The sequence below is a fragment of the Sinohyriopsis cumingii genome, chromosome 6 (genome assembly GCF_028554795.1).
Source record: "Sinohyriopsis cumingii isolate HCF-2022 chromosome 6, ASM2855479v2, whole genome shotgun sequence".
Classification (NCBI taxonomy): Eukaryota; Metazoa; Mollusca; class Bivalvia; order Unionida; family Unionidae; genus Sinohyriopsis; species Sinohyriopsis cumingii.
Window position 1 is genome coordinate 72,441,611 of NC_142966.1, and position 18,227 is coordinate 72,459,837.

Genomic DNA, 18,227 nt, shown 5'->3' on the forward strand with positions numbered 1-18,227 from the left:
AAAACACCATGATGATATGACCATCCATTATGGAGGAGTAGAGATTCTGGAGATGGTTACTGTGTTGGCCTTACTGGATGTCTGAAGAACATACTTTTAATTTAGGAACAACCAGCCCTCGGGATGAATGTGTGTCAAGTTTCAGGCAATCCTCCAAGTAGTAAATGAGGAGTAGTGAATAAACTTGTTGCTAATGGACAGATGGATGTAGGACCATCCCATAACTTTTTCTGGTTTACGACTAGTAGCGCTAAAATGGAGCAGTTCTAAATTTGTCCCTCAATAAAAATTAACAATAAATCTTCATGTACAAAATATGGCTGAATATGAGGTGTAATAATAACTTTCCTTTATCACATTGCTTATATACTGACTTTCACACATGGCTTATATATAGACTTTCCCACATTGCTTATATATAGGCTTTCCCACTGACTGAAGGATGATTTCCTGTCTGAATTATGCGCAAGAAGTTTCGGGCAAATCAATATATCTTTCAAGGTTATTACCATTGCCAATCAAATGTCACTGGAACTGATATAACATCTGTGTGAAGAACCTTTCTCTATTCTCATCAACACTGTCCAAAATATAGATTTTGTCAATTAACTTCACAAGTTTAAAAAAAATTCCAGTTAAATGTGGAAATCAGAGAAGGGATGAGCAGCTGCCATCTCTTACTATTAATACAGAAATAAGACATTCTCCTGGACATAACTATTAATTACTTAACATCAGAAATCATCTGGATTCCTCAAGTAGGAATCTAAATTCTCATGGCCTTCAAAGCATCCCTGCTATTCCAGAGTGAAGAAAGAAGCAACTGCCAGAGTCAACTTCAGTCTTTTGGTAATTGATACAAACTAACCTGCAACTTTAACGGTCCATTAATTACTAGCTAAGCTGGGAGCAAGTAACTCCCTTCTGTTAGTCTTTGATAAGGAAACAACTCATCCATTAAAGACAGTTAATATATTTCATTGATTGCAAAACGCCATCCATTCATACTGCATGCTACAGCAAAGAATATTTAATAACAGATGTAATTCGCTATTAATATGGTAGAAAATATCAATAATGATATCAATGCATATCAAACTATAATTATGCCACCTTGCTCTGGTTTCAATGGAATAAAGTAATAAATCACCTATCCATCAACATTTTTAACTAAAATTCATGTACTAGGGTATTTTTTAAATTAATTTTATCATACTATCATAGATTTCTATTAAAGGTTGGCCTTTCCTGGCAGTAGCTCATAATCGTCAGATCATTAGCAAGGTTTCCATGACATAAAATGACCTAATAACTCACCATGGATGGGACACCAGTCCAACACAGGTTAACAATAATTGAAACCCTTAGTGTTGTACCTGAAGCAAACCAAAGGGACATTATCCAACCCCAAATAGCATACAACCCCCAATATTTCATAAATCCCTGCATCTAGATCAAACACTACAAATAAAACTTGTGACTATTTCAGTCAAGATGAAATCCCCTCAGTTGATTAGTGACCTTGACAAACATGTATGCAATTGTGGCCAGAGCATATTCTATGACACATGATTGCAGGATTCATGTTAATATAAAATGATGCCAAAATATCCACCAAATTGGCCAAAACTGTGCATCATATTTGCAGGTCATACCATCATTTCTTTGTTAAATCTCTTACATTTTCACCTTTTTTTCAATATAAGGAAAGATTTTCCTCTAAATTTGCAGTTACAGAATAGGCCCTGTCAGAGAGTCTGTACATGTACTACTTTACTTGTAGAAAGGCCTGAACATTATCTGATTGCAATTAACCCTGTATCAGATTCTAACATCATGGAAAGAAGAAAGTGGCTAGGTTAAGTGCATTATGGGTACAAAACAATGGTCAAGACTGGATCACACCAATAACTTTCTGATCTTTAATCAGCATCAACAATAAAGGGGTAATGCTGTCTTGTAATAAACTGACATTGCTTCCCATAATTCTACCATCACTTTATCAAATTCATGTGAAGTAAGAAATAAGGTCTATTCTAGAACTTAAAATTAGGGGGCAATTTCACTCACATTTGAAAACAAGAGTACTGGGAATGGCACATGATACACACACCCCCATGTATAATACATGTAGCCCTCTATGCAGATAACTGACCTTGACCTTTGACCTTTTTAAAAATATTTGTTGCTTTCAGATTTTTCAACACATATTTTGTGTGAGTGATCTAAATTACCCAACACATTTAAGGATGTGAAGGATATCACAAAATATAACCTTGAAAGAACTGGTTATTTTATTAATTATTTGATTAGGGAAATTAGAAAACTGCAACAAATTAAGATGTCTTCTAAGTCTTTGTGAATTCCCTTTATTACCAACAGAAGACAAATGTGCTCTTAAAGCAATAAAGAGAAAATGTGTACTGTGTCAAGTACACATTCATAATAGTGTATTCACCCTTCTCTGAAATATAACACTGCATGTAGTGCATGGAATAATTTCATGGGTGGAGTTGCAAATGAATAAATATCCAGTTACATGTTCAAGGTACATTTGCGCCCTGCTTTAAGTAATGTTAAAACTTAAATGTATTTGCATCTTTCAAGTTAAATTCATTCTAATTAACCTATTCCACTACCTCCCTTCAATAGAGACATGCGTCACATCAAGCAAGTCACTGTATCACACCATCCAACCCACCCCAACCACTCCCAAAATCATTCTGCCCCTTGTCTCAGACACCTCTGTTAAACGTATTTAACTATTCTGTCATGTAGCTGACCATTAAAGCAATGTTGCAGGGTAAGTGTCCAACTATGTGGTTCCAAAATGTACCAGACAACCTGAATAAGTAGTACCTATAAGACTTAAGGTCTAGTGTACCATTAAGATAGTAATCCTAATTAACCATGACAAACTCATGTGGAATTATCAGGAACTTATCACACACCAACAAGTGGCATCTGCATTCACAAGTTGCACAACCTGACCAAGTCCCAATGTTATCTTAATTATTTTCAACTTCAGTATGAATCACAGCATGGATTCACTGATTTATACAGCATGAACAGTATTGTTTTCAGAAACTTTATGATAAAATACTCAGCCTATCTGAAGCAAAGGGTCAGTCCATGCTGCATAAATCACTATCAAATCACAAGGAAATCATTGTTAAATTATGCATTTTAGTTCCTTTAAAAATATATGAAACATCTTAACTTTAAATGAATAAATGCAAGGATGGAAAGTCAGCAATCTTTCAGCCCTTGCAAAATAAACATGAGGTGCTTCAGACAAAAACAAGTTTAAACCGGTTTTAAAGAAAGTCTCTTGACGGATTTTAGGATACCGTATAGACTCACTTTTAAATCAAGTCCAACTCCAAACAACACAGACCATAATCTGCTGTTGCATAATGCACTGGCAGATCAAGGTCTATGATGTTTGTTCTATTTACTACTTCTACCAAACTGCAAAGATCATGATCTGTCAGCACACTGCAGCAGGTAATGGCAGATCTGGGCCTTTGCAGCTTGAATTTGTAATGGACTTGTAAGCAAGTACACACAGTAACTGATAAATTTTGCAAATATCAATGCCAGTAATTCAAACAGTTTTTACATGAACTATGAACCTGGGACAGAAAAACCTCTACAAAGATGACTGATTATCAAGGGTGACTCATTACCAAGGGTGATTTGTTATCAAGAACCATACTGATTTGCAAGGTATATATTGAGCTTTTTTTTAAATTAAAAGTATTTTCTTTTTGTGAAACCTGAATTGTCATGTATCCAAACCCATTAAGTTCCTTATATCTAACAGTAGTTATTCAAGTGTAAACCCATCATTAAAATTAAACGGCAATTTTTTTTATCCTTCTAGATGAATGCAAGTCGTGAGTAGACTGTGAAATTAATCAAGTCAGATGAGACGAAACAGTAGAAAGCCATGACTATTTATTAACAAAAGACACCTGATGAACTTGACAGGTAATCTGTGGAACACCATGCTTCACATGCATCCTGTGAGAAATATAACACCATTATTTATGACTTGCATAAACATAAACAAAAAAAACCTCAAAAACTGAACCCTAAATGTTGGTTATGACAACACTGTCACAGCCAATACTGGAAAAGTGGAACTTGGGTCTCATTATCTTCTGCAATAGCTATACATATCACTTGTCATCTGCTTAATGCAAGCTCAACAAGAGTCAATGGAAATGGATGACCTTCATTAGGGTCAAAAGACCGGATTCTGCATCATGAGGTAGTACCCTTTCTTGCAGAGCCTGTAATGTCATTAGAGTCTGTGTCAGGGCCAAGAGGCTGGCATCAGAGAAAAGAATAAGGATGGAGCTTTAAAACAATGCCACGTAATGTGATATATTGTGCACAGTAAAAAAATACCTGTACAAAAATGCAATTTTGTGGCCCAATTTTTACTTTTCACTACTGTATAAATTAGTTTCCATGACAACAAGTTTTGTCTGGATTTTAGACTGCCTCTCATTAGGATCTAAATCAGACTGGACCAAACTTACACAGACAGACAGACCTATAAAAATCTTGGGTTAATATAGGGATTTGGAGCACAAAGATACGTGAAGGCAAAACTCTTGCACCAAATCAGCAACAACAAAAAAATACAAAAACTGAAGTTCAAATTTCACTCATGTGCAAGCCTAATAAACAAATACAAAACAACTTCTCTGATGTATCCAAGAAACTGTCTATATGAAAATCTCTGATGTATCCAAGAAACTGTTTATATAAAAATCTTTGATGTATCTGAGAAACTATCTATATGAAAATCTCTGATGTATCCAAGAAACTGTCTATATGAAAATCTCTGATGTATCTAAGAAACTGTCTATATGAAAATCTCTGATGTATCCAAGAAACTGTTTATATGAAAATCTCTGATGTATCTAAGAAATTGTCTATATGAAAATCTCTGATGTATCTAAGAAAATGTCCATATGAAAATCTCTCATGTATCCTAGAAACTGTCTATATGAAATTCTCTGATGTATCCAAGAAACTGTCTATATGAAAATCTCTTATGTATCCAAGAAACTGTCTATATGAAAATCTCCGATGCATCCAAGAAACTGTCTATATGAAAATCTCTGATGCATCCAAGAAACTGTCTATATGAAAATCTCTGATGCATCCAAGAAACTGTCTATATGAAAATCTCTGATGCATCCAAGAAACTGTCTATATGAAAATCTCTGATGCATCCAAGAAACTGTCTATATGAAAATCTCTGATGCATCCAAGAAACTGTCTATATGAAAATCTCTTATGTATCCAAGAAACTGTCTATATGAAAATCTCTTATGTATCCAAGAAACTGTCTATATGAAAATCTCTGATGCATCCAAGAAACTGTCTATATGAAAATCTCTGATGCATCCAAGAAACTGTCTATATGAAAATCTCTGATGCATCCAAGAAACTGTCTATATGAAAATCTCTGATGTATCTAAGAAATTGTCTATATGAAAATCTCTGATGTATCCAAGAAACTGTCTATATGAAAATCCCTGATGTATGTAAGAAACTATACGAAAATCCCTGATGTATCTAAGAAACTGACTAAATGAAAATTTCGGATTTAGATTTGCTTGGATTCATTTGGAAATATACAATTTCTTTTACACCTATTTAAAGTGATAATAACACTAGCTCCCAGCCTTGATGAGTGTCCAGTGTCTTCTGCAAGATCTATTATGACCATTCAGAATGGACCAAATATCAGCTTTGCGTAAAAAGTAACCTCTCTGATAGGTGTAAACTGAGTCCTTGTATTTATCTAATTTCATTTTTTTCCTTCAAAATTTGACGGTGTATCCTGTGATTACTGCAAAACACTAAACTTTGTTAAGAGATGGCATCTCAATCATCAAAATATTAGGCATGCCTTTGATTTATTGCAATGACTAGTGGTTGAAGATAAAGCAGACTCAAACAAAAGAGGAACTGGGTTGCATTGGATTTAGTTAGCATCTCTGTACTTTGATGGGTGATGGACACATCAAAGGCTGATATTGATTGCTAACTGCATTGAGCAAGGGGCAGCTGGTCATGTGTTTGGTTCAAATATGGAATGATGGCATTATCTGAAATGATGGGATTTCAGATGAATTTTACCACTCTTAAGCCACTGTGTTATAACCATGGTTGTTACAATGTAATTGATGCTGCAACTTTATGAAAAATGTTTTATGGAAGAGGTCATACACATGTACTTTAATAACCAATTAGCTTAGTGTTGTTGGCTGTCAGATCCCTCTGATGCTGAGTGTAAGTAATTGATCTTGACAGGTCTTATGTTAATTATTCATACAGGTGGTGGACCTGTTTAATCACTGAAGTAACTGCCATTTGTTGTCAGCATAGTTGGTTTTTGTTGTTATATTCTTTGTTTTTGGTATTTGATGAAGTTAAACCATGAAATTAGAGAGATACAAAATATGTAAGCTTAGATAGGAAAATCCCCAAATTAAATACTCACAAATATGTCCTTATTTTATACAAAACCACAAAAGTTGAGACCCTTGAAAATAAATGATACGATAGCACATAAAATTAAATTGTCTTGTGTAACTTGAATATGTTTAAAGAATTCATTTGCTTTAAACTGAATTGTCCACATAAAATATGCAGTTTACTAGAACTCTTCTCTCTGAACCATTCACTTGCCTCACACAACTGCAAGGTTTCCATCCAGAAGCCATATAAAACTGACATGCATTGAGATTTAACTTGTCTTTTACAACTGCATATGAAGGCTTGTGAAACCTTTAGTCAATGTTTATGTTGAAGCTGATACCAGTGAATTTGTGGTAAAATACAGTAAATTCATTTTTTTTGGTGAGGTATAAATACCTGCCAATGTCATGAAAAAAACAACTGAACCCCTGCACTTCTCCATGAACTGTCATTTTCTCTTTTTCAAAACAAAGAAAATTGAGATGCACAAATATAAATGAATTTTTTCAGTACAGCTATCATATTTAGCCATGCACTATACAAACCATCCTGTTACTCCAGACTATAACAGTACTGTAAATGGCACATTATAAGGCTGACCCACACTGAATAGACTTAAAGTTCTGTAAATGGCACATTATAAAAAAATAAGAGTACTGTGAATGGCACAGTAGACAGTGATAAGAGTACTGAAAAATGACAAGTTATATAAAGTAATGAGTACTGTCAATGGCACATTATAGTGATAAGAATACTGTAAATGGCACATTAGACTAATAAGAGTACTGTCACTGGCATAATATACATTGATAAGAAATACTGTAAATAGCATTATAGACTAATAAGAGTACTGTCAATGGTCCATTATAGTGTTATGAGTACTGTCAATGGTACATTATAGAATAATAAGAGTACTGTCAATACCACATTATAGAGTGGTAAGATTAGTGTCAATGGCACATTAAAGAATAATAAGAGTACTGCCAATGGCACATTATAGTGATAAGAGTAGTGTCAAAGGCACATTATAGAATAATAAGAGTAGCACATTATAGAGTGATAAGAGTACCATAAATGGCAAGTTATACAAAGTAATAAAAGTACTGTCAATCGCACATTATAAAGTGATAAGAGAACTGCAAATGGCACATCACAGAACAATATGATTACTGTAAACAGATTATAGGCATGATGCATGTTTAATAGACTTAATTAGAGTACTGTAAATGCCACACTATATATTGATAAGAGTACTGTCAATGGTACACTGTAGAGTGAAAAGAGTACTGTCAATGGTACATTGTAGAGCAATAAAAGTACTGTCAAGGGCACATTGTAATGAGCACAGTTAACGGCACATTGTAGAGTAATTAGTATTTTTAATGGCACATTGTAGAGTGATATGAGTACTGTCAATGGCAGACTAGAGTGATAAGTGTACTGTCAATGGCACATTATAGAGTAATAAGAGTACTGTAAATGGCACATTATAGAGTGATAAGAGTACTGTAAATGGCACATTATAGAGTGATAAGAGTACTGTAAATGGCACATTATAAGTCTGACCTATGTTAACAGTTGTCGACGTAGATAGCTGAAATTGTTTAGCACAAACCATTTCTCTTCTTTCAGTCAGTGATCTTTTACCTTTTGACCTAAAATCAATAGGTTTCTTTCTTCCCAAGTGCAAGCCATCCACAAACCTTGATCCAGGTATGTGATGTAGATGCAACTTTTGTGGATCTAATAAACACTTCATTTAGCTGGGGGGGGGGGGTAGAGGCATTCAAAAGTGCTTACATCAGGTCAAGAGTTAAGGTTATCTTGTTTTTTTAATATTTTTTTAAGGATTTAAGGTCTTTAAGGTTATCTTGGTGTTGAGAATTCAAAGAGCTTAAAGAGTAGTTATCTATCATAAATATACTGAATGCTTCAACAATGCCAACAGCAACACAGTTCTAATAGTAAAGCCTAAAATACATTATCACTTTCCCTTAATTGTGCATTTTTGCTGCTGCTTTGAAAGTTTGTAAAGATGAACAGGAAGTTCTGATAGGTGTCCTCTAAGGGACCAAGTAATCAGTGAGAGATGGGCAATTTGAGTGAAAAGGGTATAATAGAATTGTTAGCATTCTACTGGGTCTGAAACACGTCATAATGACTGGCAGTGTACTGTATTTGAGCCACAAAGATTCTGCTGTACATGATCCTACTCACCTCATTAATAATAGATCCCTCCTCCTCAGCCATATAGACTGTCCACACCCCAGGTGCCTGTGGTTGTGGAGTCATTCGGCACAGTCCTGCAGTCAGAGAAAAAATAAAAGGAAGGTAAGGACTGTTGTGAATACTGGTGGGAAAATGAATTATTATTAGAGTTAAAACACTTGCTACAATTATTAGAGAGAAGACATGCTGTGTACATCCTACAATGAATTATCTACTTTATCACAGTAAAGTAAGTGTTATCCAAATCCTGGCTACTACTCAATGTATTTAAATCAAAACAGATATTTCAGTCCCTGCAATATTTATGGATTAAGATTGACTCAGTTTGCTCTAAACCAATACCTATTTCACACTTATATTCAGTATCAGGAAACACTCCATAAGAAGACACTCCATTTTTCTGTCCTATAAAATAGTCAATTTGCAGACTGATACAGATTTATATATGATGCTGTTTCCTGTGAGTATCTAAGCTGATTTGTATATTTTCGCTGATATAGAAGATTATATTACAATTTCGAGATAACCAGTCTAGATTAAATAACAGTTACACTCACACTGATTGGTTAAGAAGGTTTATACATATGTGAAATGAGGAAATATCAACACAGGCAGCCATGGGTGATACAGAAGCATAAACAGATTGTCACCCATGGTTTGTGACAGTGGCCATACAAGGGTTACAGTATGTCCCCACCACATTCATAGTGGGGCACGTTAAAACTCCAGTGACTTGATCCTTAACAGTATGAAACAACAGCATATAAAATATACGTCAAAAATACACTTCTTGTTTACCTGCTCTTGCTGCTGGCTCAATAAATTCCCCAAGTCCATTTGGAATACCTCTGATAGTATCACAGGAATAGCCATCTTCAGGTAGCAAAAATGGAAGCTGTAAATCTGGATCTTCTTGAAGCTGTACCTCACGACCCTCTCCCCGAATGAGATCATCGGCCATGTTTTGTGCCACAGAAACAATACGATCAACAAGGTTCATGGGAATAGGAGGTTCACCCTGTTCTGGAATGTATGACTGCAGAAGTTCCCTCAATTGTAACGAGTTTAGCTTGAAACATGTGGAGCTAATGTTGGCGATGTCATCAGGGTTACCCTTTGGTGCCTCAAGAAGATGGGCAGCCTGGTTAAAGTAAATACTTGCCTTGTATTTATTTGTTAAGTGTAGCAAGAGTATAACAAAAATTTCAAGGTAAAACTATATTATCTAAAAGATTGGTTCAGACAATGCAGTGGTGGAATTATAGTTATGAAAGTAAGCAGTTAGGCCAATAATGACAAGCTTTTCCTAGTTAATTTATTTATCATAACAATCAGCATAAGAAAGGCCACATCATCAGCTAGAGTATTTAGAAAGAGAAAGATCAAATGAGACAATGAAGTAAATAAGCTGAGATAGAGGTGTTACAGAGCATCATTATGTGAGAAAGAGAGAGAGACAGGGAACAGGGTGAAAAATAAAGACAGAAACTTGATGATTTTAATTGTTTTCACATTACTTACCATACAAACAATAAAACCATATTTCTCCCACAATAAGTTTGTATGGGGGTCAATTTTTAAATGTAACGAAAAGCTGAAGACAGGCTTATTATATTACACAAGGCTTTCATAAAGGATTATCATTAGATTAATCTGGCTGAAAAACTATGAACATTAAACTTTATTATATCATAGCATCATACTAGAAAAAGGTGGCTATATTCTGTCAAACTGATCTTAATGCAAAGCAGACAGAAATACAAAAACATTTTCCCACAAAATATATTAGAAATAACTGAATTTTTCTATCAGTTTTAAAAATGGAAGTAAAACCAGCATTTTTCAATTTAAGTTGTAATATGCAGTGAGACTTCTTATCAGCTCAATTATCTGGAATTGTTGTTGTTGTAGATTTAACGCCATTTTTCAGCACAAGACAGGCTATACATGGTGGCCAGTATTTAATGGGAGAGGAAGAACCTGGGAAGATCCCAAGAAAGAACCACCGACCCACGAGAAGCTACCGGCAAGCTTTCTAACATATCCACATTGGCCGAGCCTGAGACTCAAACCCACAAAGAGATGAGATGGCAGTGATCCGTGACAGAGAGTGCTTCAGACCACTTGGCCACTCGGAGCCCCTATCTGGAATTAACAAAACACTCTATGGCTTTCCAATACCATTGTGTTATTTAACAAATTTTCTATAATTATTACTTAAATAGTATAGCTTCATCTGTTTAAACTTGTAAAGTACACTACTGTGTCGGAATGGAATAGGAATATTTTAAATCAACATGATGTGATGATTTAGTGCATAATCAAGGTTCATCACGAAAATACTAGGAAGTATATTTTCACATTTCCAATACACCCACCAAGAAATTTACTTGATAAGGCAAGAATGTGTTAATGAGTTAATGTTTTTAACCCTTTACTGCAAATCAGTGTGGAAGATGAGCTACCTAAATATGCACATGATTTATCCATTCATTCAATAATAAGGCATTCCTTTTGAGTTCATTCTTGTACAATAATTGTTTCGTGTTGATAAAATATTTACTATGGATAATACTGAATGGGTATTGAGTATGCTTTATTTTAACATGCTGGGGATGAACGGTTTGGTTGCCAACGGAGACCAATATCAAATTAATTATCTCTTCACTAATTCACTTATTAAAGAAAAATTAGAGTTTTAGCATCGTTTTATTCTAATCTGAATTTTCTATGCTAGATTAAGTTGTTGCATTTTCAGATTCATGTCAACTATCCTACCCACTCATTATCGATGCTGAATTCAACTTAAACTGACCTATGTACATCCATTTTCTTGTGAAATTCAACAAATGACAAATTATATTTACTGAAAAATGATGTCATATAAAATCAAGTTTAAAGTATTGAAACACTGCTAAATAAGACCTCAGTTTTACACTGATAAACATGCACTATCGATTAGCACTTGAACTGAATTTGCTGTGCCATCTAATGATTTTCCCTTGTTTCTAATAGATGTATATTCAAGGACTTCATTTATATTGTTTATGCATTAAAATTAGGAAGTAAATCTTTCTGAAGTATCAAAAGTCCATCTGTTTTGAAACCATTTACTCTTGGTCCTATAAACTGCTGAAAACCATGATATAAACTTGGGCAGTGAATGCATGCCAACAAGGTATTTTTAGCACATAATCTCGTTCCAAACACTTAAGTCTCCTTTAATCTTCCTCTGCTTAAGTGAAACACTGATAATTAATTGAACCGGTTCAAAGAATGACATATTTCTGTTTTTATTATCAAAAATCTTTCAACTGTAAAATCAAAATTTTCAAACAACTAGATGGCACAATCAAACGATACATGGCATGTTACTAATGCTGATGCTGTTACACTGAATGGACAAGTGTAGACTGAACTGTGCAGTTGCTTTAATCCTGCCATTAGTTACTGATTAACTTCATACTTAATAGCTTTCATTCTCTCATATGAATAAGTGACAGTTATGGGCGTAATGGTTTAATCTTTTTTCTTAACCATTCTTGTCAAGGTGACAAAAAGTGTAATTGTACAGTAAAGGACTTAAAGTATCAAGGTAAGAAAACCTGATGCAATTAGTTACTGAAATGCACAAATTCTGAAAAACCTAATACTAAAAACATAGTTATATAGCACCATTTTCATCTAGGACAATGTAGACCATAGGATGAATGTGTGTGTGAAGTTGCATGGCAATCTTCTAAGTAGTTTAGGAGAAGCAATAACAAACTTGTGCTAACATATGGATGCAACATTTGTACAAAAATCTGCCTACCTGTATGATTCTACAGAGATGGCAATCTGCAGCCAATTCCAAGCCTTGCTTCTCTGCCCAAGCCTCTATGCGACCCAGACGTCTCTTGAGCCGAATTCCCCATGCTCTTGTACAAAGCTGGAGTCTTTTCTCAATTATCAGTGTATTAAAAAGCCACATATTAACAAAATGGAATAGCTGCGAAAAAAGCTGGATTGTAAGGGCTGCATTGACACGGCATCTTCGAAGCAAATTCATGGCAGATGACAATGTGTCAAGAACATCTGACAATGCAGGCTTGTTTCGGTTGTATCTAACCCGCGATTCATCTGAAATTAGAAAAAGAGTTTAAATAAATTGTAAACTGTTATCCTTTTATGATTTCTCTACATATTATATACAATTTATTTCAAACTGCAGATTTGTCATAGAGATAAATAAAGTATTTCTATTATAATTCAAAGAAATATGACATGCAAGCTATTGGAATATCAAAAAGGTAAAAGATGGTAAAACTGAATTCAAAGCTGGCTTATATTTGAAGCATAAAACATACACTGGACATCTTATGTTAATGGTAGTCTTGATGGTGTATCCAACGTCTTTTCAAATTTAAGGGTACATACTGACTGAGCAAGCTGAAATAGTTACAAATCTATCTACAAAGCTTCCAAAAGTACATATGTCTGTCTGTATATATTTAGGCAAGTATGTAGTTTCAATACATGTTAGCCCAACAATGGCCATAAAGTGCCGATTAAAAGTTAAGTTCCAGAAAAGCAAATTAACTTGGAGAAATAAACATAAAAATGGTGCCCTATAATAAAGATATAAAACATAGTGAAGCCTTGTGAAGAGACAGCTCTTCTGCAGGTCATACTGCATTTTTCATTTTCAAACTATTCACTCTGCTGTCACATATTTTTCCTGCAGATCAGAGTTGATACCATTTGCATGATACTGAACACAGAACAAACAGCAATAACACAGTGTGCTATGTAGGGTATGTACTTAATATGCATTTTGTTGTCAGTTCGGAGGATGATTATGTCTCGAAATGTACTAAGTCAATATAGCCAAAAGAATCGACAGTGTAATTGGTTCTTGTATATGGATACTTTAACTTGTGCATCTTTCAAACATGGAACATTCAATTACATCATGGAAACTTGTACAATCAATGGCACATGATACATCATGGAAACTTGTACAATCAATGGCACATGATACTTATCACTGATAAATGTGGGAATTGTTTCCAAAGTTTTCCTAGCCACGAGGTCTTCAAAAATAATGAAATTTTCTAGCCCATTTGCAAATTCACTTGCCTTGAGTTAGCAGGCTACTGGTAATTTTCAGCCCTGCAGTGCAATGGAAAATCATATCTACAGTGATCACATACATGCCATACAAGGAAGTAAATGAAGTACCTTCTTCATCAACACTATCACTCTCATCAAGGAATGCAGGCATTGTGCGCTGAAGGTCATACTGCAGACAGCGGACAAGATGGTGAAAGGCCATTTGGACTCCTTCTGCCAGGATCTCCTGGGATTCTTGACTAAATGGGTGGATGTCATGATCCTGCTTCAGGAAATGAAGAATCTCTGATGCATTTGCCATCCAGAAAGCTAGGCTTGCAGGATTGTCACGATTATCCTACAATGCAAACCACATGTCAATGATGAATGCCTGTAGTATGTATATGTTTAGCATTGTTCTACAGAACCTCAGCATAATAGAGGCTGTACTGTACCAAGTAAAGATAAAGTGTGAAAAATGTAAAATGAATTGGACAAAAAATTTAGAAAGATAAATCCTGTCAAATAAATGTAAACACGTACAATGAAGCTGAAAAATTCATGATAAATGGTCATGGAATCATTGTTGAAAATACAAATATTATATTTCATTAGTGCTGCAACAAGATGAGACAAAAGCCTACCTGTATGGTCTGATTGGCCATGTCAGCTATTTTGTTGACAAGAGAGGTCAGTTTATGGGCCCTGTCTGTTGGACTGATGTCTGGCTGATACATGTTTGACAAACAAAATCGTACAGCCATGTAGAGAGTGTATGTTGGTGACAATTTGAACTGAGTGGCAGAGGGATTAGCTTCTAAAATTATGGCTCGTAAGAACTCATTTTCTTCTGAAATGAAATAAAAGCATACAATAATGAGCAATGTGAAAAAACTTCCACATCTGTAATTATTTACTGAATTATCAATCCTTAAATGGAACAAATTTCCAGATATTTTTTAACATTTTCACATGCAAAATAATGTAGCTCTAAAATGGTGAGAAATATTCCAAATCATGCAAAATTCTCAGTTATGTGTAAATACTGTAGAACCATACTGGTTGCAAGAAGCCTGAATGGATGGACAGATGGACAAACAGACTGACGGAGACATGGAAGATTGAAAGGGGTGACTCTTTTAGGGTTACTGCAACTTAATGCAGGACCCTAAAATTAATTATTCAAACACTGTCAAAAAAAGTCTTTTCTTTCATTTTAGTACAATGAAAACGTGAGGCAATAAAATTAGCAGAAATTCACAAAGACTAACAAAGAACAGAAAAGGTGAAAAACTAGATTTTCTTGGCATAAGCTAGATTTATCTCCCCTGATACAATGTATTACCCCAAATTTTTTCCTCAATTTATTTTCTGAATGCATTTTAGAGTATGACAACAAATGTAATCATGACATTTTAAAATATTTTTCCATTATTAATTAGTGCTGCACTACACTAGTGTAACTTCAATTTACTGAAAAGATTCTGATCCCCTAAAACAGAAATCTTATTTCTGAAATCCATATAAAGTATTAAAACGTACTGTCAGCTCTGAACTCTAGAGCTGCTGGCAAAAGTTCTTCATAGTTTTTGGTAACATCTCCTCGGCCCACATCTCCTCGAACAATATCTCTTGGCGAACTGCAATAAATGGTAATATAATCTGAAAGATGTTCAGCATTTCAATACAAGGTCAAAAGTTGCATTAGGTCTGTAGAGTTCTATGACAAGGGTAGTTCATTTCACTCAACCTGAGCAGGCTTAGGGGAAACACTTCAATGTGTAGTCAAATTTAACAACATATCTTTGGCATATGCTGTGATAAAATCAGTTCCATAGTTTCATTCACTTCACTACGAGGGTTCGAGTCCAAGGCTCGGCTAGTGTGGGTACGTGGGAAAGCCTGCCAGTAACTTCTCATGGGTCGGTGGTTCTTCCCTGTTTTTTTCCAGGGTTCTTCCTCCACCAGTCATACTGGCCACCATGCATAGCTTATCTTGTGCTGAAAAATGGCGTTAAACCCTAGAACAACAACATCATTCACTTCACAGAAAACAATATTAGATAAGTATCTTTCATTTTTGTTAACATGATTGAATTCTATGATATTTTTGCTCCCCACAGAATTATGTTAATGATTAACCGAAAGCAAAATCATGATAATACTTTCTCCTATATTATGTGTCCAGCCATTTGTTTAAATTGGTTTGCCTACCAGCTGAGTTAATTTGACCTGTTTAATGCAAACGAATGCATCCACATAAAAAAAGAAAGACTTGATCGAACTCTTTGAAGCATGTAACACACCTTTTCTGGCTACTGTCTTGAACACTGGGTCTACTATCCTGTCGTTGTGGGTGGGGCCCTCCATTTACGGTCTCCACATGGCCATCCATGTTAAAATTCGTCTCTGGAGCTCGACCAGGAGCACTGTAGGGCATCACAACAGAACTGTCCATATGGTCCACTTTCTTCTGCTTCTACATGGGAAAATTTGAAATAATCATCTGAATGATTTCAATTTAAACTGGTAAAGCAAAAGCGTTTGCTGTCATGTATGCAGTGTTACTACTTTTTGCACTTTATTTTTGTAGTAAATTTTTTATTTGCAATCTGACAGAAGATTTTGCTTAGGACAACTACTACTAACTTCTCACAAAGGTAAAACAACATGCCTATTTGAACAAATTTACAAGAAAGATTCACAAAGCATGCCTAATACCTGTGTCATCAATGAGCAATATTGTTTTCTTCTGCATTATATTACTCCTCATTGGAGTGCATGTGAGAACATTAATACATGTGAGAACATTATCAGTACATGTGAGGATAGTATCAAAAAAAAAAATCAGTTAAGCTTCATTTGTTAGAATTTTAAGTGCTGATTTGTGTTTACTGTAAGACGCTATTAATGAAACAAATACTGGTTTGAGAAATCATACAAAACAGCTTTTCTTCTAATTGCAATTCATAATTTTTTTAAAATGTATATTTAATGTTATTAATAAGAATACAGTTATATGTTACAGAGTACAAAACATATTTGGACAGAATTTGGTACCTAATTTAATATGTTGGTTAGGATGACATTTACTTAAGATATTAAACCTTTCATATTAAAAATAGTATAAAACATGTATTACTGCCCTCATATTGAAAAAGAGTTATAATTATATACTGTGGGTATTAATTTTCACAGTGTAAGAAAGACTGTGTCATGGGTAATTATATTTGTGGATTTGGGAAGGGTTCTATTGCCCCAACAGTAAATGTCCTACTGTCCCAAAAGAAGACATTTTGAGAAGAGTCCAACTGAGGAATATTTGGGAAGGATCCAACTGTCGCAACCAAGGAATATTTGGGAAGAGTCCAACTGTCCCAATAGAGGAATATTTCAGAAAGGATCCAACTGTCTCAACTGATAAATATTTGGGAGGGTACTATTGTCCCAGTGGAGGTATTTTGATTCTTTTTTACACAGCTTTAACAAATGAGCTCAGTAATAAAAAAAATTAATCAGGCAGAAATTTCAAATATAAAACAAACTGTCACCAAATGTCAAAGTTGCAGGAATTGTTTGTTTTTAAACACATGGATGATTTCTAAAATGACACTTAAAACATCTAACAATGTAGAACTTTTTCCATGTATGGCATGTATTTCTCTTTCTACATTTATTATGGCTTCAAATGTCACAAATTCCTCTGATGTTCATCTTAGAAAGATTGGTCATTTTCATCACAAAGTATGGCTGTATTTGTATCACAATCAAGAGGTTAAATAATGAGGCAAGAAACTTGTATCTTTGGAGAAAAATTTACTTCAAATCAGTTAAAGTAAAAAGACAATATAACAATTTGAACAATATTTTCATGCATCTAACAATTTTCTAAATCCAATTATATTTTATTAAAACAAGCAACTTAATTAATTTTGAAACTGCTGCATCTGAGACACCATTAATAACACTATATACGGTTGCATACAAGTTGGATCCAACAACTGCAAGCTACACAGATCCAGATATCTGCTGTCACAGTAATGCTTCTTCCGATCTGAGTCTATGCAGTTTCTTTTGACTAATCAGATGAACAAATAGAAACCTTGATCTGTCAGCACATTACATGAAAGCAGTTCAGTGTCTATGATGTTTACAGGTGAATCTACTCACTAGTAAGTATATACTGTATGTTTACAAATGAATAATGTGCAAACAGCTTGAACTCTAACCTTTTGTCACATGGAAAATAACAGTGCATAGTTCATTCGAACCATTTCAGTGGTCTCCTTCTTGAGACCCTTTCCTAATGAAAAACCACTTTGCCAAAAGCAAGATATTTTGTCACACACACACCTCTTACCAGAGACCAATCCTTGCATCAGGCCATCTTTTCACTG

The 18,227-nt window shown here is 34.7% G+C and overlaps 1 protein-coding gene across 1 annotated transcript in view; it reads right to left on the reverse strand.

The window, feature by feature from the left end:
* Window positions 1-18,227, reverse strand: part of LOC149797195 (afadin-like) — a 181,215-nt gene that overhangs the window by 73,022 nt on the left and 89,966 nt on the right. Inside the window, exons 10-16 of the mRNA XM_089961872.1 lie at window positions 16,137-16,309; window positions 15,373-15,470; window positions 14,475-14,680; window positions 13,960-14,188; window positions 12,551-12,858; window positions 9,535-9,877; window positions 8,725-8,810 (exon numbers count right to left, since the gene is read on the reverse strand). Of these exons, the coding sequence (XP_089817998.1) occupies window positions 8,725-8,810; window positions 9,535-9,877; window positions 12,551-12,858; window positions 13,960-14,188; window positions 14,475-14,680; window positions 15,373-15,470; window positions 16,137-16,309 (1,443 nt within the window). The remainder of the gene's footprint in view (window positions 1-8,724; window positions 8,811-9,534; window positions 9,878-12,550; window positions 12,859-13,959; window positions 14,189-14,474; window positions 14,681-15,372; window positions 15,471-16,136; window positions 16,310-18,227) is intronic.